This window comes from Mchenga conophoros, linkage group LG14, assembly GCF_057382185.1.
Source record: "Mchenga conophoros isolate Kocher_MC1m ecotype Shallow Benthic linkage group LG14, M_conophoros_male_GT1.1, whole genome shotgun sequence".
Taxonomy (NCBI): Eukaryota; Metazoa; Chordata; class Actinopteri; order Cichliformes; family Cichlidae; genus Mchenga; species Mchenga conophoros.
This window is the reverse complement of record NC_140539.1, coordinates 21,569,345-21,585,529: the sequence shown is the minus strand read 5'-3', so window position 1 is coordinate 21,585,529 and position 16,185 is coordinate 21,569,345. Positions and strand designations below refer to the sequence as shown.

General features: G+C 41.3%; 1 protein-coding gene across 3 annotated transcripts in view; it reads left to right on the top strand.

Moving 5' to 3' along the window:
* Window positions 1–15,282, top strand: part of cbl (Cbl proto-oncogene) — a 34,931-nt gene extending 19,649 nt beyond the window's left edge. The window contains exons 4-17 of one of the 3 annotated variants that reach the window (XR_014888167.1): window positions 1,015–1,171; window positions 3,442–3,563; window positions 5,232–5,369; window positions 6,076–6,163; window positions 6,660–6,791; window positions 6,975–7,193; window positions 7,963–8,094; window positions 8,682–9,098; window positions 9,505–9,593; window positions 9,799–9,996; window positions 10,083–10,171; window positions 10,526–10,765; window positions 11,401–11,542; window positions 12,051–12,170. Coding sequence is in view for 2 of the 3 variants with exons in the window: in XM_085243377.1 (XP_085099503.1) it covers window positions 1,015–1,171; window positions 3,442–3,563; window positions 5,232–5,369; window positions 6,076–6,163; window positions 6,660–6,791; window positions 6,975–7,193; window positions 7,963–8,094; window positions 8,682–9,098; window positions 9,505–9,593; window positions 9,799–9,996; window positions 10,083–10,171; window positions 10,526–10,765; window positions 12,051–12,340 (2,311 nt within the window). In the remaining variant the exon portion in view is untranslated. The other 2 variants (XM_085243377.1, XM_085243378.1) reach the window with 2 other exon arrangements.
* The last annotated feature ends 903 nt before the right edge of the window (window positions 15,283–16,185 follow it).

Sequence of the window (16,185 nt, the reverse complement as noted above, 5' to 3'; positions counted from 1 at the left end):
CGGAAAGAAGAGCAGGCCAATTCCTCTGCAGCAATGTGAGAGAAAAAATAAGATTACCGTAATTGTCGGGCTATAAGCCGCTACTTTTTGCACAAGCTTTGAACCCTGCGGCTTTTAGTCAGGTGCAGCTAATGTATGTACAAAACAGGATTTTCCCCTGATTTTAGCTTATGCGGCTAATATTCAGGTGCGCTTTGTAGTCCGGGAAATACGGTACTTCCAATTATTGGTGCTAAAGGTGGTTCTACAAGTTGTTCAATCATGGGGTATTTTCCGTTTTTCACAGGATTGCTGAGGAAAAGGGTCTTTTTTTTTTCTTTCCCCTCTCACATGACTCTGTGGAACATCTGAGAGGAGAAGGTTTTGCCTTCTTTCACAGAAATCAGACAATGAATATCTTCCCTGGGACAAATGTTGGTCCAGTGACTAAAGAACACTAATGTCTTTTTGTGGTTTATTCACATGCAACTATGGACACAACTAATGTTCTGTGCGCACATTTTGGTTAATCAGTCACTATATACACAGACAAGTCGGATACCAAGGGGATGTAATCATCCTAGGGAACAATCGTTAGTGTGTATGCGTAATTATTCCCTAAAAGAAAAGGGATTCATAAATATTGCAAAGTTGAGTATATTGAAAATGTTGGTCAAAGGACTGAAATTCAGTTCACATCAGGTTTATATTTATGTCCAGTACAAAGATGACTTGAATATAATAGCATTTCCTCTTTATCAGATGTTAATCACTGTAGGTTTTACACACAGGCTATTCATGGCTGCATTTCGAGGTATGTGTTGCGTGTTAGATACAGACATACCAACCATAACCTGTAAAATGCTCACAAGTTAAAACCAAAACTCTTATTGCACCTTTACCTTCATTGTGCAAGACAGCATGTTGGTAGCCTACATTTAAGAATCATTATTTATGAGCTTTGAATTCTTGATGCTTTATTACACTTTTTTTGAGGGGATGTCATCATCCAATGTGTGTTTTTGTGTGTTACAGAACCATTGTGCCTTGGAAGGTATTCCGTCAGTCTCTCCATGAGTTTCATCCCATCAGCTCTGGGCTGGAGGCTATGGCCCTAAAGTCCACCATAGATCTAACCTGCAATGACTACATCTCCGTCTTTGAGTTTGACATATTCACCAGGCTATTTCAGGTAGATATCACACAGATGCACACTGCATCTTTCTCTTTGTTTTATAGTGGTCTCCTGAGCTAATGAAAGCAGAAATGTGCAAAGGAAGAGAGAGACAGAGAAGACCAAGATGGAGAGTAATTCCTAGGGGTTTGTTAGCCTTGGTCTAGGAAACGGATTTCATTTAAGCAGAACATAATGAACTTAAACTAATCAGCCGCATCTTTTTTTCCAGCTAACTCTATCAACTTATTAGCAGGATGTCTGTTGACGTATATACACCATCAGACAGCACTGACAATGAAAGTTTCCTCCTTCTCTGCCCAGCCAGTACACAAGGATATGTTCGGGAATTATTTTTCACTCTTTAATAGGCATCTGTTGTTGCATCATGTGGCCTAGATAAGTCCGTTTGTGCTAGAGAGCGACACTGCGATCTTTCTCAAAGAGTCATTAAATGTGCTTCCCTGAGGTATTTTATTACTTCCAGAAAAGTAATAAGTAGCAAGGTTGAAAGTAGAATAGTAGAAGTAGAATTTCTTTGACATGAAATCTTTGAGAGGTTAAGAAATTAAACTTTTATTTTGCTATCCCCTAAATTAACTGTGTGTTTTATAGCTCATATTACTGGTTGTCTACTTGCATCCTGTGTCAGAGGTAAAGGGCTAAATACAACCCACAATTTATATTTCACAATCATGAAGCAGCGCATTTGTTTCTGTGCCATTTTGTCATATACTTCTGGTGTGCAAGTGCTGCAAATTTCTCTAAGTATAGAATGAGGACAGATTTAAAAAAAAAAAAAAAAAAAGAGCAAAGGATATTGGGAAGGGGAGCACAAAGGCTGCATTTATCTACCTTCTTCAGGGCTTATCTGTATTTTGTAGTACAAGTTCTTTGCATCAGTATTGCAATTAAAACTGTATCGAATGAGAACCACTGATCTCTCGAGTGAACCACAATTTCTTGTATGCAACAGCTAATGTTTATTCCTCAGTGACATCACCCCTACTTATGTGTATGTTACTGACAGGCTTAATGAAGCCTAAACAGATTACAGACATTTCCTATGGCACTCCCTCTTACAAAAACGTCCTCCTCTAAATGTCCTCAAACGCAGAAGAGGAAGTGAGCCTGTGGCCATTTTAAGTTCTGTCCTTGATATGCAGCAGACTGTTATTTTTATTTATTTATTTTTTTATATTGCTTTAAAAGCCCTCTCAGATATCTCATCTCTCTTCATGCAATATCTTTAGGCTGAATTATGATTTGATTATAAATAGGCACATAAGAAAACATGCATTCTTAGTGCAGTTAGGTGAAAACGGAGTGGTTTAGGATGAGTTGCCCTTCAAATGTCGTTAAGATGTACCTGAAAAGTAATTGTACAGTTGCTGGATATAACCTTACTCATCAGACTTTATTGCACTTATTTAGTGCAGTCTGTTAGGGGGAAAAAATACTAAAGCCTACAACAGACATGTGATAAAATATATTCCAGAAAAGAGTCCAGAGGAGACAGTTTTGACTTGTCACTTCCTGTGTTAAGTGCTGCTTACTGCAGAGCCAAATGGGCGGCGCTGGACCACGTCCAGCTCCCCCTCTCTGTGATTAAGGTTAGATTGAGGGTGGAGCTGGAGCTGGACTAGGCAACTGGCAGTGTTAGGTTTTCATTTGGGCAACTATTGTGATGCTGAAAGAGGACTGGATGGGTCTCATTAACATGTTTGCATCTCCTCAATTTTGCAGCTCACGTTAAGTGTCATATGTGTTAATTCTGCTTCCTTTCACACATCAGACAGACTAACGATAGCAATTGCAGAACCACCTACTCACCACAGCATGCATTCAGTGAGTGTGCTGTGGAGTAGCATGATTTTTTTTTTCCTCCCTGTTCTTCTTCATGTTAAATTTTTACTAGTTATTGTGAGCATTTCTGGATGTGGGTCAAGTCGCCTTTAAAGAAAGAAACATGAGCTCCTATAAACCAGGCTTTTTTCTCTCTCTCTTTTTTTTGAATGTACATTATGGAAAGCAGTCTACTAAAGTCTAGGAGTCTTCATTCTGTGATCCAGGTGGTGCCAAATGAGTTGCTTTGCTTAAAATACCTTTTTGCGCAGATTGATCCCGGTCATTGTACATCACAATGAGGTTTGCCGAACAGTTGTTTAAACCTTGAATATCACCAGTGATGCAATATATTTCACTCTTGCTGTGCTCATTCTGTTACTGCCATGTACATTCACACATCAGATGACTCACTTTCTCTGTGTGTGTGTATGTGTGTGTAGCCTTGGTCATCCCTGCTGCGGAACTGGAACAGCTTGGCAGTTACTCACCCGGGGTACATGGCCTTCCTCACCTACGATGAGGTCAAAGCTCGGCTTCAAAAGTTCATTCACAAGCCTGGCAGGTGAGATATCGTGATACCAGACATCCACACCAGACTTCGTGAAATATTCATCAACACTGAATGTCTAACATGGTTCATAAAGCATTAGCTATATCAGACATAGATAGATAATTGTATAGGAACTTAATCGAGCATCACCATTTCTTTTTACCAGTACCACCTTGTAGTTGCTTGGTAACTTTACAGTCTGTTGTAATCTATAGATTACTTGGACATATTGCACAATTTGGTGAAAAATGCTGGGTGCAAAAGCAGAATATGCAACACGGGGCCAAAACAAAAAGCCTTGTTTTGCTATTCATGCAGCCCTACACAGAACACATATTCACTGCACTGCACTGTGCAGTGCAGTGAATACATAAAGCATAACTGCCCATTTGTAAATGCAGTTCATACCCAAAATGTTTCTACCATTACGGTGACCTTTCATTGCATGTATTTTTACAGTTTAGTTTTCTATCAACATATATTTTAGCACTGAGCAACATGATTCTGTACATTATTAGACACACGTCTCACACATCAAATCATCACTCTGGCAACTGGATAGTTGCACCCAGGTCCTATTTTTGTCCCTGGTAGAGGACAGAGAGGGCACAGTTTTAACCTTAATGCCAGATTCACTCACAATTAATGCAAAAGTTTGTGTGTTCATGTGTCTTAGTTTGTGTGTGAGGAACCCAGGGCAGCATGGCACTGGTACCTTGCATCAATGGCCTGATTGTATGCTGAAAGCTGATGTCACTTTTCAGGCCTGGCCCGTGTAGGGCCACGTTGACATTGGAGCAGTAGTTACTGGTTGATGTGAGTGCAGCGTTTTTGACGCTCTAAATTACTGTGCCCCATTAAGAGAATGATGTTGGTACTATGGCTACAGTTCTGTGCTAAACATCGAGGCTGTGACCAACACTTAGTCTTGCCAATTTTTAAGCCTATTTATTCCTTCCTCTTTTCTTTCATTTCTGTATACAAATTGGTCAGCTTGTGCAGTTAACTAGAGAAGTGCATATTGGGGGGAGTGGTCCATCTCTTATCTCTTCAGTTTTGTTCTTGCCTTTCTACTGTCCATCCCACGGCACAAACGGCTATTTTTATCTGATATAACATGCTGTGCATTCACCTCCAGTTCCACAACAGTGTCATTCTTATGAACCAGTATTAGTCCAGTTGCAGTTGATGTTAGTTATTGATCTTTTATTTTGATAAGCAGTGATGGGTTTTGTGTCTCTGTCATTCCTACAATCAGTTCTGTCCCAGTTGTCTTCTTTAGCAACGTCGAATGGTAACTACGGCAGTGGTGTAAACGCAGCTGCTTTAATGTTTCTATAATGTGTTATATACACGGAATGTAATGTGTGTGTCTGTGATGTGTATCCCATGATCTAGTATATATTTATGTACATATGTGTTCAGTATTGTAATGAAAATGCAAATTAGAAAAAAGTAGCTGATTTTGCCACATTCTGTTATGCATGTTTATTATGCAGCCTGCATATTTTCATTTGGATTGTGCTTACTTGGAAGGTATTTCTTGTGCACATTTTGCAGACACTGCTGCCCTTTTACTACATTTCATCTCATTGTATTTTATTACTTTTTTTCAGAGTTAAATCTGACCATTTAACACCATTCAAGCTCTTCTTATTTAAAATTTTCCTCTCTTCTCAGTTACATCTTCCGACTGAGCTGCACAAGACTGGGCCAGTGGGCTATTGGCTACGTGACTGCAGATGGAAATATACTCCAGACCATTCCCCATAATAAACCCCTCTTCCAGGCTCTCATTGATGGTTTCAGGGAAGGATTGTAAGTCAACTGGCATTTTGTGAGCCTCACTTAAAATCATGTCATTTTCTTGCAGCTTTCCATCCAGAGCTCTGAGCTTCTGTTTTTTTGTCTTTGTCACTGGTTCAGTCTTGATTCCCTTGATTCGATGTAATTTTTACTTGCAGAGCGCCTCTTTTTCTCTCGTTCTCCTGTTCTGTCCTTTCTTCCTACAAAGCTTGCACAGTTTTGTGTGTGAGATTTGCTCTAAGCCAATTCAGACATATCATTTTACATGTTCCCATCATTCCAGTGTTCTAACCACAATAGAGTTGTTGATTTAGCTGACTGGCGTAAAACTCATCTTTTTAAGCCAGCGCTGATTCCTTTGTTTAATAACAGCTATAGTTGGTCTGTTCCACCGTGTAATCAAATGGTGATTTCAAGTGGGAAATCTTGAAAACTTTTCAAAGCTTATAAACCGTATCGCCTCTATCTTCGAAACATTTATCAAATGGTAATTACAGAGTCTGACTCATTTAGAAAACACTCACGTATTGTACATGCACAAACTCGTAGCGAATGAATGGACTGAACAGATGTTTTCATTACTGCAGCCTGTTAGGTATACATGCCACATAATTGCAGTAACTAATAATGATCATTACTTCTAAATTAACATACCTGCCAAAATACCCAGGGATACTTTATATAGATTTACTAATTTGTTGTGTCTCTACATCTGCAGCTATTTATTCCCTGATGGCCGGACTCAAAATCCTGACCTGACAGGACTGTGCGAGCCTTCGCCTCAAGACCATATCAAAGTCACCCAGGTCAGAGCAGCCTTCTTCTAAGACCCTTGAAAACCCTGTGTTTTTTCGTGAGCTTTTTATTTTATTGCAGTGTTAAAATGGTTTGTTACGTTTGGATGACTAAACAAAGGATTTAAACAATTTATACATCTGTTAATAAGATTGGTTAGATGGGATCCAGTACTGATCACACTCTTACAGCAGTGCATCCAGTGGGAGTCCTAAAGAATTTTGAGTATTATCAACATCTTTATTCATAACTTTGTTTTAAATACTGTAGAAGATCTTTTCAGACTCATACATGTTCTCAGAATTTTGTAAGTACAATGAACAGACTCATTTTGCAGCCACTGGACTGAAACTCAAACTACACCCCCACAACTACCTATTGCTCTAGATCCTTCCAGGCTTTTTTTTTTTTCTCTTCTCCTTTTTTTTTTTTCTTTCAAAAGGATCTCGGGTGCTGTTGTTCCTGTGTGATGTTACCGTCTTGTCATGTTTTTTTTTCTCCCCGCAGGAACAATACGAGCTGTACTGTGAGATGGGCTCCACTTTCCAGCTTTGTAAGATCTGTGCCGAGAACGACAAGGATGTGAAGATTGAGCCCTGTGGTCATCTCATGTGCACTTCCTGTCTCACTGCCTGGCAGGTACAAGAGTGGGTGTATGCAAGGGGGTTTGTGTGGGTTGTTCATGTGTCATAACTCAAACCTGTTGAGAAGTGAACTGTCTGTTGAAGTGCTCTTTTATTCAGACATGTCAGACACAAAAAGAAAAAACCCTTTTCTCATCTCTGCATGCTCTAACCATCTGCCTTTTGGCCTGTGTTGCAGGAGTCAGAAGGTCAGGGAACAGGATGTCCCTTTTGTCGCTGTGAGATTAAGGGTACGGAGCCGATAGTTGTGGATCCTTTTGACCCAAAGGACAACAGCGGAGGGTCTTCCAAGAGCACATTTGGGGCTGAGGGTGCACCCTCACCCAGCTACGACGACGATGATGATGACAGACTTGAAGACCCTCATCTAATAATGAGCAAACTTGCCTGCACAAAGGTAAGACGGTGACAGGAGTCGGACTTGACTAAAAAAAAAGTTACTTCACTCAAAGTTTCCAGTCGTGGCACTGGGTGAGCTATTCTGGTCTTTTTCTATTCATAAAACGTTGAGGCACTTAACACCAAGAGTGCACCTCACAGGTTCCTGCTGTCCTCTTATCTCCTGCTTTTCTGAGAGACCCTGTGCAGATGAAACGCTCCCTGCCCTGGCCTTTTCACTTCTTGTGAGCTTCAAGCTCACATCTCCTATCTAAAGTCTTTCATCTCCATCTTTCATGGCACCAAGGTAGCAGCTTTTTGTGCCTCTTTGTATTTGATATGTGGGGAATTCTCCTGTCTTACATCTTTTATGTACCTCTGAGAAACTCTGTGTGCATTAATCTGTTTATAGAGCAGGCGAATACCTGAGATCATACACACTTTGATGTGGTCCCGGGAATTTCTTTGGCTTTGATTGCTGGCCTGACCTCTTTGACCATTTACTCTATATTTACTCATTTCTTGTGCGTACTTCTTTGTTTCATCTGTGTTGAAACAAGATACGTTTGAGGAACTGCAGAAAAAATAAAGCTCTAATATTGAACAGTGCTGTAAAGTAACCTTATAAGGTTATGAGAGTTTTCAGTTGGCCTGATGTTATTGCAGAGATATGAGAGGAGATTTGTGATATTTGCAAAATGAGAAGTGGCATTTGGACTCCGTCTGATTGTGTTTGAATAATGCTGATCAGATGAAATCTGTGTTTGGCTCTTTTGTGCGTCATCCAGGTGGAGCGTCCCCCATCACCTATGTCTGGGACTCCTCAGTCCTCTCTTCCCCCAGTGCCTCCCAGACTAGACCTATTACCGCACAGACCTCCCAACCCCCCTGGTGCCTCCAGCCCTGGAGTCAGCAGTAAGGTAACTAAATGTACACAAGAAGGGATTGTAAAAACTTACAAGTCTAATATTGATGTCCAGTCTATGTACAGTAGAGTGTGTCATGCCTTAGTGGGTGCCTAATCCTAATCTACTCAACTTTTGTGGTGGGTTCAGAGTCAGAGCAGGTAAGAAGGGGGAGGGGGGAAAAGCCTAAGATTGAAAAATAGACTAGCTATGCGCTCGGAAGAACCTACGCGTAATGCTCCTTCATACAGGTAAGGAATTTAAAAATGGCGGTCACAATCATCAGGGCATTTTATGTTCAGATTTCCTTCTCTGGGAAACTGCCATATTTCCACATTTTTATTATCTTTTAAATGTAGATAAAATGAAACTGCAGATGAAAAGCTTGATTATTCTGCACATGATAAACAGCATCTTTGCTTGGTGTTGTTCATCTAAGTTGCGTGTATTGTTGGAAATGATGACTAATGCATAAACAGTGTCTTTCTTGCTAAATGGATTACTTCCAGCACTGAAGATAACAGCACAGAGCTTTCTTTGGTTTCACATTAATATCGCATGTAGTCTAATTGAGATCCCTCCTCCTTGGTTTTTCCCTCCAGGCACCATCTCATCACAAAGACAAGCCTCTTCCCCTTCCCCCAGCACTGCGTGATCTCCCCCCTCCCCCTCCTCCAGACCGTCCCCACACAGCCGGGGCAGCCCCTGATGGACGGCTTCAGAGGCGGCCCTTGCCCAGCACACCCGGGGAGCCCCCTCGCGATAAACTCCCTCCTACACCCCCAAACCGACCCCTGTCTGACTGGACCTCCAGGCCGGTTCCCAAGGCTCCCACCTCCTCTTCGTCATCCTCTTCGGTATCCTCTTCGTCCACCCAGTTCCCCTGTCTGGGCGGGGACCTCCGAGCAGGTGTCAGGGAACTCTCCAACAGGCACTCCCTCCCCTTGGCACTGCCCTCCGCCATGGACGCTCGCTCAGACTCCCAGAACAACAGCTCCCTCAGTCTGGACCACCAGCTGGTCAGAGCAACCACAAAACACAGCACATTCAACTGCCCTTTGATTCATTTGCTGGCACACATATCACTAAAGTTATTACTAACTTTCCAAACAAAACTGAAATTATTGAGAATACTGTTTATATGGATTCCAGTAAATTGTTATCTGTCACAAAAACAGTGACAATGACATTAAGGTTGGCTTTTTACTTTTTGGACAAGCAGGCCTAGTCTTTTTGAGAGTTTAAAGTCTTTGGTTCCACTGTATTCTGATACATAGTCTTCTACTTTACTACTGGCATGTCTGTGCAGGTCTAAATCCTAAGAGCTGCCTTTAATGTGTTTAATTTATTTATGATTCTTAGTTTTAACTACAAAAATATTTGTCTTTAGTGTTTCTAAGATGCCATCTTTTGTTTCCTTTTCAGAATTTTTCCACGGGAGTTGGTCAAGATTACGACAACCCCAGAGTCAAACCTTCTGTCTCAGCCAACGCCATTTATGCACTGGCAAACAGGTACGTTTCAGTGCTGCTGAAAGCATCTCAGTGGAGTGGATCTTGTCTTTCCTGAATCACTGACATGCTCTTTGCTTACTTGCAATCCACAAAGCTGTACAAATTACCTTGTTTGAAGTTGATTTATACTCAGTACCTTTTTTAAGGATCATTTTACATAATATAAATGGTGCTTAATAAATAATATTCTTGGATCTGACTGCAGAGCGTCCCCAGCTACAGCCAGGCCAGCAGGAGGAGATGAAGGACATGACAGTGATGATGAGTACATGATCCCCTCTTCTCGGCCCGTTCTGCCCCCCATCCCGACTCCACTCATGGGGGAGACCCCACCAATCCCAAGACCCCCACAGCCCGTGTCAGCAGTCCCGACACAGACCCAGGCCTCTGCACTGAACACACGGTACTCAGGCCTTTCTATTACTCTCTCGCAGCACATAAGAAAAATAAACTGTCACTATTGATTTATTTTTGCTTTTGGCCTTGCAGGCTGATTCTGGACGATGTACCTCATTCACTCCAAATGTATGAAGCCATGTTCAACGCCCAGCCCAGGTCACAACAAGCGAGAGATTCAGGTATTTGTGACCCACTAATCTCAGCTGGGCTTTGTGGGGCGGGGCCGTGTGCAGTGTTCAGGGCAATTCTCTTTCACGTAATACTTTGAATATGCAAAAATCTTACGTTTTAATCAGACAAGCCTCATCTGGATTTCTGAAGTTTTATTTATTTGCTAAAACGACCACTGCACATCCTGGGAATAAACACCTCTGTATTGACATAAATGTGACTTATACTTCTGACTGCACTTGTGAGTTATCTGAAACTGTTTTAGACAATGTTAACCTGTTTAATTTCATCTGGTTAAGGTCTCAAGCATGTATTAAACTTTTAATCTCTCTGTTTGATGTCATATTCTGATTTCCTTTCAGACTATTCAGATTTGCCCCCTCAACCAGTGAGTAACGGTCCCAGAGACCATGAGGCTGACGACGGGGAAGAGGAGGAGAACGGCTACGACTTCCCAAAACCCCGACTGCCTTTGCCTCCCGCCCGACGGACCCTTTCAGAAATGGGGGGGTCTTTGTCTTCATCTTCTTCATCCTCCTCATTATGCGCTGCAGCAGCTTTCAATCGTCTTTCTCTAGATGCGGATGCTGGAGCGACAGCGCGTAAGTTTAACAGTTTATTGATTTAAAAAAGTGTTGTTTTTTTTTGTTTTTTTTTCTCTTTACTATGATTTCGGTTCTTTATCAATAAACATACCCATGCTTGCCACAGCTGATTTTAATGTTGTATTTCTACTTGCATTTCATCTGTTATTCAGCTTATCCTGCTTAAAAATGGACTTCTAAGTGCTTTGACATTTTAAATGTTTTAAAAGTTTTTTACGTCTGGGACAGCAGCTGCAGGGAAACTGCCTGTCTCTTAAAATCACTTGTATATAGCAATTTTATAACTACAGCCTTCACGTCCTTTCTGGCTCAAAATCAGCAAAAACTGCTGATGAATCAATAACTCGACGTCCAAAAGTTCTTTGACCAGATCACAGCCTGAAAAGTCAGCTAAAGCATTTTGCTTCCTGGTCTGGGGCCAAACATAATGCAGATTTTCCAGAAGCTCTCTGGAGTTAATATTAGACTCAGCTCTGGACTTTGATTGTCATGGATTGATTTCTTTTACTGCACATCATCTGCATTTGTGGGTGCGTGCAGATTCAAAGAAAAGTAAAGACCAGTAATTACAGAGAGCTGTTTCGTTACATTAGTGACCTTAAAATAGTTTTTTTTTTTTTTTAAATCCAAAGCGATGTCCTCAGAATGGTGGAAACAACCTGATGTGGGATGACCTGCTGTGTCATCAGAAACCCGTAGTGACCACACAGACGTCTTCCTCCAAAGACTGCGAGGAGCTAACACAGCAGTACTTGCCTCAGCAGACACAACACGGTGTGAAGAAAGAAGTTAAAGCAGAGAGTAGATAAAGGGAGCAGTGTTTTAGATGACTTAGGAGAGACTCCATGTTAGAAGCACCACCTCTGAGTTTAAGTGTTCAGGTGGTTGCTGATGAGACTGTGTTCATTATGTCCTGGCCTCTGTTGTGACTTGACATTTACTGCTGGAGGATGATTGCAGTGTCTGATTGTTCCCATCTTCAGTCCTCATGTCTAAGGATCAATGAGTGCTCACACAGTCTGATTAACTCTGAGATTCGAGCTTATGACTGGTTTATTGAAAGCCACTACACTGGAAAGGACATCAAATGTGTGTTAAGATAAAAAGTTCATAGCTTACCTCAGTGATCAAGATCCTTTGTTCCACATTATTTTCACATTATTTCCAGTAGTTTTATTTTCTGTCTTTGACCCACACTGGCTGTTATGTTTAAAACTAGTTTATGTTGGTTGTCATTCCACCAAAGCCAGACCCTTTGATTTCACTCTTCCCATTTCCTCAGCCTTCCCAGATCCAATGGAGGCACCAGAGAGACCTCCAAAGCCCCTTCCCAGACGAATCAATTCCGAGCGCCGGGCCAGCCCAGTCCCCCCCACTCCGCTCGGCGGCGGGGCAACAGGAGGAGAAGCCAACCCACAAATCAGTAGCGAGATCGAGCACCTAATGAGTCAGGGATACACTCAGCACGACATCCAGAAAGCACTGATGATTGCACAGAACAATATCGAGATGGCCAAGAACATCCTGCGCGAATTTGTCTCCATTCCCTCTACCGCGCACATTCTCACATAGCACATCCTCCCGCCTCTCTCCTGTTTGCTCTCTTTTGCCTAGCTTGGCCCAGCCTGGTTTGGTTTAGGCTGGCATAGACCAGCCCGAAACCCAAAGCCACTGCCTGCAGCACTAGCTCCAGTGCTGGCTGACACCCTACGCCCCTGTGGATTTTTAACTGGCTGTTACTCCAGCAAGCTCGCAGTGTCTCGGGACTCTCGCCCTGCACTCCACACGCTTTCACAGTGTCTGGCCTTCTTTGAACTGCTGCAGCCGGCCTCTTAGTTTTCAACAACATCTCCGCAGGACTCATCCCGTGCGGAGCAACGACAAATAATGGAACGCCGTATAATTGCAAGGCTTCTGTAGGAATGTCGGAGAGATGGATTCTTATCCTTTCATTTTGAAGCCTCTTGCTGAAAATGTAACCAACACCTCACAAAGAAAACTAAAATGTATGTCTATATGAAAATTTAATATATGAGTAAATATATATTAAATGTGTGTAATATATACAGTACGTGCATATATAGTATGTGAAAATGATCGCAGCTTTGAGGGTCACGGTTGGTACAGGCGAAAAAAGCGCAGATGGGACCAGGTTAAAGAGTCGGTTGGGGGATTTCTGTAACTGGGTGAGGACGAGTCGGGGTGTCTTCCTCACCCAGGTTTGTTGGTCAGCAGCAGTTTGGGGGGGGAAAGAAAAAGAAAAAAAAAAAAAAAACATGCCGCAGAGCTTCTTCATTTGGAATTCAGTCTGTTATGGCCTTCGATTAACTGTTGCTTTGGTACTTTTTTTGTTTTAGAAACTGCTTGTTTTGTCATGTTGTTGTTTTTTGTTTTTTTCAAAGTAGCATGAAGATGGTTTCAGGTCTTGTGTGTGTGTGTGTGTGTGTGTGTGTGTGTCAGTCAGACCTACACCTCATGGCCTGCTCTTAACACGAACCCCTGTTCCTGTACATCATGAATGTGGAATTACACTCGGTGTACTCAAGACTCGTGCTCTGTAAACGTACTACTGCTCGAACTTGTGTGTCAGGGCCCAGTGTAGCTGTAGAGCCTGGCAGTGAGATTAGAGGACGTACTAATGTTGACGCCCCTGCAGTACCAGACAGGCTGAACGCTTTTTTTTTTTTTTTTTTTTATCATCATCATTATTATTTTTGACTAACTTCTTAGGCTGACTGGTTCAGATTTCTATCTCCAGCTCAGTCCGGTGTTACAAAAACAACAACAAAAAAAGTCATTGATTTTACTTTGATAATATATTATTGTAATATGATCATAAATATTGTTATTATAATTAATTCAGAAGTGCTTCACTGCTGCTACTGTTGTTAGTGCTAAACAATTAAGACTTCAATGTACAATTGTGAATATTGTGTTTAACCGTCTTTAAAGTGACAGTATCATGTGTTTCTCTAGTCTGTAATGTAGCATACTTGAAAGTACAAGCGACTTGTGAGCACACAGCTCTATCAGGTCGCAAATCTTCAGTGTTTTTCTTTTCTGTTTTTCTTAACATATATATAAATATAAAATATACTCTGTAAGTGGAATCTGTAGAGGAACAGAAATATCACAAGCAAAATGTTCTGGGAATGGAAACCAGACGTTTTGCAACAGATTCAAGCTTCTCTTTCACATCGGTTTCCTTCCTCTGTAGGAGTTCGTCCTGCTGAAAGGGAGCGACTGCCGAGGCTTTTTAATCGTAGGCTCATGGGTTTGTTGGCGCACCCCTCCAAGTCTACAGAAAATCAGTGTTTGGGCTGACTGTAAGAGCTAACTCAGGAATAATAATGTATGTCTGAACAAGTGGTGTTCACCCTGTCTGTCAAAAAAAAAAAAAAAACCCCAGAAGAGACTCATATTGGCATAGACAGCAGCTCACCTGTCCAGCTGTCTGTTCATCCAGGTGACATGTAGCCAAAAGTTTCCGCGTAATGAAGTCACACAAGTTTTTTTTAATTACTCATTTTGGTTTGTCATAAGTTGCACATTAGTGTTTTGTTTTTTTTAAGATTATTTCCAGTGTTTGCAGGTCTATAAAGACAGCAGCTTCATTTCCAGGTACTAATTACAAATGCATTATGAGGAATTCATCCAAGCAGCTTCTAGGTACACTGACTGAACCTCTCCCAGCATATGAAGAATGTTTTTTTTTTTGGGGGGGGTTTCACCCACCCTGGGAGTGTGTGCATCGTGTAAGTCAGCCCTGTCTTATTCTGGGTGTCTCTGCATGTTGACTGGAAGCTTTGTGCTGTCTCGCCCTCTTTTATTTCATTTTGGGGTCTTTTTTACTCTTCCTAGTTGCCTTGAGAAACTTCTTGAATGATGTTTAATGGACAGGAAGCTCCCCTCATATCATCAATACTGTACCAGTGTGTGTTTATATATTAAGAATGGCATGTCATTGTCTTGTATTATTTACCATTGTTTTTGTTTTTGCACATTATACCAGTTTGTGCTTTGATACTGTCACTCTAAAGAAAAGCAAATTGTATAGAGTTAGATATGAAAAGAGGAAGAAAATGGCTGTTATATTTCATTTTGCATTCCTGTACATGTATTTTGTTCCAAAGGATTTGTTTACTTATGTGAATAATTCAGTGAGCAGTGCCATATGTTTTTGTTTTTTAGATGTTTTTTGGAAGAGCGTTTGTTGGTATAGATGTGTACCTGTTGGTCTCCGAAGGCAAAATGATGCGGTATTGCTTGTGTTAATCTGTCCTCTATGCTTCTTCAGCCTCATCAGGCCTCAGACTCTGAGCTTGATGCTAACCAGGGGTATTTCAGTTATCTGCCAGAAGAGGGAGCTGTTGTTCCACACGGCTGCATTGCTTCTCAACAGTAAAAAGCTTCTTTTTTTTTTTTCTTTTTTTTTTTTTAATTTTAAAGGTTTTTAAAGCTCATATCAATTTGGAAGTATGCACAGTGCTGTTAATAAAATGACAAGCAAAAGCCTTCAGGTGTCTCTTTCCTCTGTTTACACATATATTCATATTTAGCTTTGTATTCCTTAACCCTTGTGTGGTGTTCATATTTTTGTTACTCAGCCAGTGTTCATGGATCTGGTGGACCCGCTAGAGTTTTGGCTTTCCAAATTAACACTATCAAACAATTTTATGTTAAATTACACAACAGATGTTTATTTCATCCCAATTACAAGACATATGAACAGCAAACATGGTTAATTTTTTCCCTTTACCTTTGTTAGATCACATTTATGAATTAATGTGCTGTGTTTTTTTTTTTTTTGTGTTTTTTTTTTTTTTCATAAAATGTTATAAAAAAAATTAATCAGTTATAATCAAGTGGAGTGAGTGGAAAGACACAACACATTTACACGTGAAGCAATATGTTTCACAACTAAATGGGATCAGCTGCTCATCAATGGTGACATTAGGCCCAGGGTTGTAAAACAGGGGGAGGTGGTGCACACACTTATCCCACACTGTCCTGATGGCAGCTAGCTTGTCTCTCTGCCGTCGAGCTGGTCTGTCGTCTCTGTTATCAAAACAGATAATCCTGGAAATTTTGTGGAAATTTTCCAGAGACATTGATGCACGGAAAGGTTCTTGCCGGTTTCTGCATCCCACAGGGATTCTGTGGATTCCCCTTCGGACCTGAAAACTCCTGCAAGGATAAGAACCCCAAAGTAGGCCTTTGGGGTTCTTAGATGAATTTGGTCCATCTCCTTCCACCTCTCTCCAAAAACACACCTTCCTTCTAGATTACTGCAATCCAGAATAATTTTCTGGATGGAATTTGGGATGAAAAGCTCAATGAAGACTTGATGTCCTGCACATGAGTAACTGTCAGCCGTGTTGGCCCTGGCTTATCACAGTAACAGCTCTGCAGGGTGG